The following is a 2500-nucleotide window of genomic DNA, read 5'->3' on the forward strand; positions in this document are numbered from 1 at the left end:
GTTTGAGCCTGGCTTAAGAGTTGTTCCTTTCAGGCCATTCACACCAGCTGTCTGTGTCTGTCTGCGGATTGCCATGACAACGAGCTGTTGTGTTTGCGGCCTCTAGTACACTCGCTGCTTAGCAACCAGAGATGCTGAACGCCCCCTGCTTTGGGACCCTTGGTGTTCTGGAACTCTCAGTGTTCTGGAACTCCTTGTGTTCTGGAACTCCTTGTGTTCTGGAACTCTTAGTGTTCTGGAACTCTTAGTGTTTTGTATTAGCAGCAGCAGTGCAGTATAGTTCTCCTCTCTGTGTACTGGAGAGAGTGGATTCCTGTGGTGACTAGCCTGGCTGCCCTCAAGATAGAAGTGCTAGCTAGCATCGCATAACGGGAACGCTGAATATTTTATGATGTGCTTCAGTACGCTCAAGGGGATGATGAAATATTTCTGCTATTCATGTTATTTCCCCACTTTATTCTCTTCTCCCCCCCTCCTCCTCTCTCCATCTCTCTCCTTCTCTCTGTCATCTCTCTCTTTGTCATTTCTTTCTTTATGTTTTCCTTGCTTTCTATTCGTTCTCTCTACCACACTCTCTGTCTGTCTCTTTCTCTCTACCCCTACTCTCTCTCTCCTTTCCTCTTCTTTCAACTCCCCCCTTCCTCTTCTCTCTGTCTCTCTCTACCCCCCCTCTCTCTCCTTTCCTCTTCTTTCACCCTCGTCTCTCTGTCTCTCTCTACAACCCCCGCCTCTCTCTCTCCTTCCCTCTTCGTTCAACTCCCCTCTTCCTCTTCCCTCTGCTCTCTCTATCTCTCTCTCCTTTCCTCTTCTTTCACCCCCATCTCTCTGTCTCTCTCTACAACCCCCCCTCTCTCTCTCCTTCCCTCTTCTTTCAACTCCCCCCTTCCTCTTCTCTCTCTCTCTGTCTATCCCCCCCCCCCTCTCTCTCCTTTCAACTCCCCCCTTCTCTTCTCTCTCCTCTGTCTCTCTGCTCCAGGTTGATTGAGTCCAGTCTGGGTAGCGTGGCCACCAAGTTTAACTTCTTCATCCACAACTTGGCCCAGATGCGCTTCTCCGGCCTGCCGTCGAGCGACGAGCCCATCCTGTCCTTCTCACCGCGCACCTACACCCTCAAGCAGGACGGGCGCATACGCGACGCCTCCATCTTCTCCTTCCAGAAGAGATACAACCCCGACAAGCACTACGTACGTCCACACTCCTCTCTCTCTCTCATTCCCTCTCTCACTCTCTCCTCTCTCCCTCTCTCCTCTCCTCTATCTCTCCATCTTCTCCTTCCAGAAGAGATACAGCCCCCCCCCCAACTCCCACCCCCCTCCGACATTCAGTACGTCCACACTCCTCTCTCTCTCTCATTCCCTCTCTCCATCTCTCCCCCTCACTCCCTTCACAGGAAAGGGAGATCTTCTAAATGTCTAGGGCGGCCCTGCCGTGGCCATCCGGTAGGGCACTCGCCTTCCATGCGGCTGACCCGGTTTCGATTCTCGGCCCGGGTCCTTTGCCGACCCTATTATGCCCATGGGTTACGACTTCAGATTACTATTGTTAAACGAGATATGTCTCTGAGGAACACGAACGAACACAAACACCACTCTTGCAGGTGCAGATCATTAGTTTACTCATTGAAGTGTTCACCATATACATACTTATGGGATTCACCCTGCCACCGAGCACAGCGCCCACCTGTGGGATGGCATACATAAATGCAACAGGCAACCCACATACATCACAGACCCCTCCCCATCTCTCTCCCACTCATTTCCTGTCCCACCATTCACTGTCTTGTCCTAACAAAAAAAAAATATATATATATATATATTTTTTTTTTTTGTAATTTTTTGTAATCTAAATGTCTATCCTCCTCCCTCTTCCCCCTGCTCTCTCCTCCTTGCCAGACGTACGTGGTGCGACTCCTCAGGGAAGGCCAGAGTGAACCTCAGTTCATCTTCCGCACTTTTGATGAGTTCCAGGAACTGCACAACAAGCTGACGATCCTCTTCCCTCTTTGGAAACTGCCCGGGTAAGACCACAGACATGATATACACATACGGTACATGGCTATGGGTAAGACCACAGTACATGTCTATGGGTGAGCGATATGGCAAAAATGTCATATCACGATTTTTTTTTAACATAATCAATACATAATAAGTAACACATCTCTATTTTTTTTTAATCTTTTTAATATTTTCTTTTAATCTTTTTTATTTTATTTTTGATCTTCCATCAAAAAATAAAGGGCAAATATTTTATGGCTATACACCTTTCTGAACAGAGTAAGACCATAGACGTAATATCAACACCAGGGGTTCCCAACCTATTCAAGTTTGGGGCCCACTTGAAATGTTCTCAAATGTACAGGGCCCACCTCTGACCCAATAAACAATAAAACTCAGATAAATACTCAACAGCAACACACACACGCACGCACTCACACACACACACACACACACACACATATTTTTTTGATTTTTAGGAAATTATTTCAAGGCCCATTTGGAAT

At 47.6% G+C, this 2500-nt stretch overlaps 1 protein-coding gene across 1 annotated transcript in view; it reads left to right on the top strand.

Moving 5' to 3' along the window:
- LOC134448115 (phosphatidylinositol 4-phosphate 3-kinase C2 domain-containing subunit alpha-like) overlaps positions 1-2500 on the top strand; it is a 20815-nt gene that overhangs the window by 9586 nt on the left and 8729 nt on the right. The window contains exons 10-11 of the mRNA XM_063197872.1: positions 977-1184; positions 1893-2017. Of these exons, the coding sequence (XP_063053942.1) occupies positions 977-1184; positions 1893-2017 (333 nt within the window). The remainder of the gene's footprint in view (positions 1-976; positions 1185-1892; positions 2018-2500) is intronic.

The sequence above is a fragment of the Engraulis encrasicolus genome, chromosome 4, assembly GCF_034702125.1.
Source record: "Engraulis encrasicolus isolate BLACKSEA-1 chromosome 4, IST_EnEncr_1.0, whole genome shotgun sequence".
Lineage (NCBI taxonomy): Eukaryota > Metazoa > Chordata > Actinopteri > Clupeiformes > Engraulidae > Engraulis > Engraulis encrasicolus.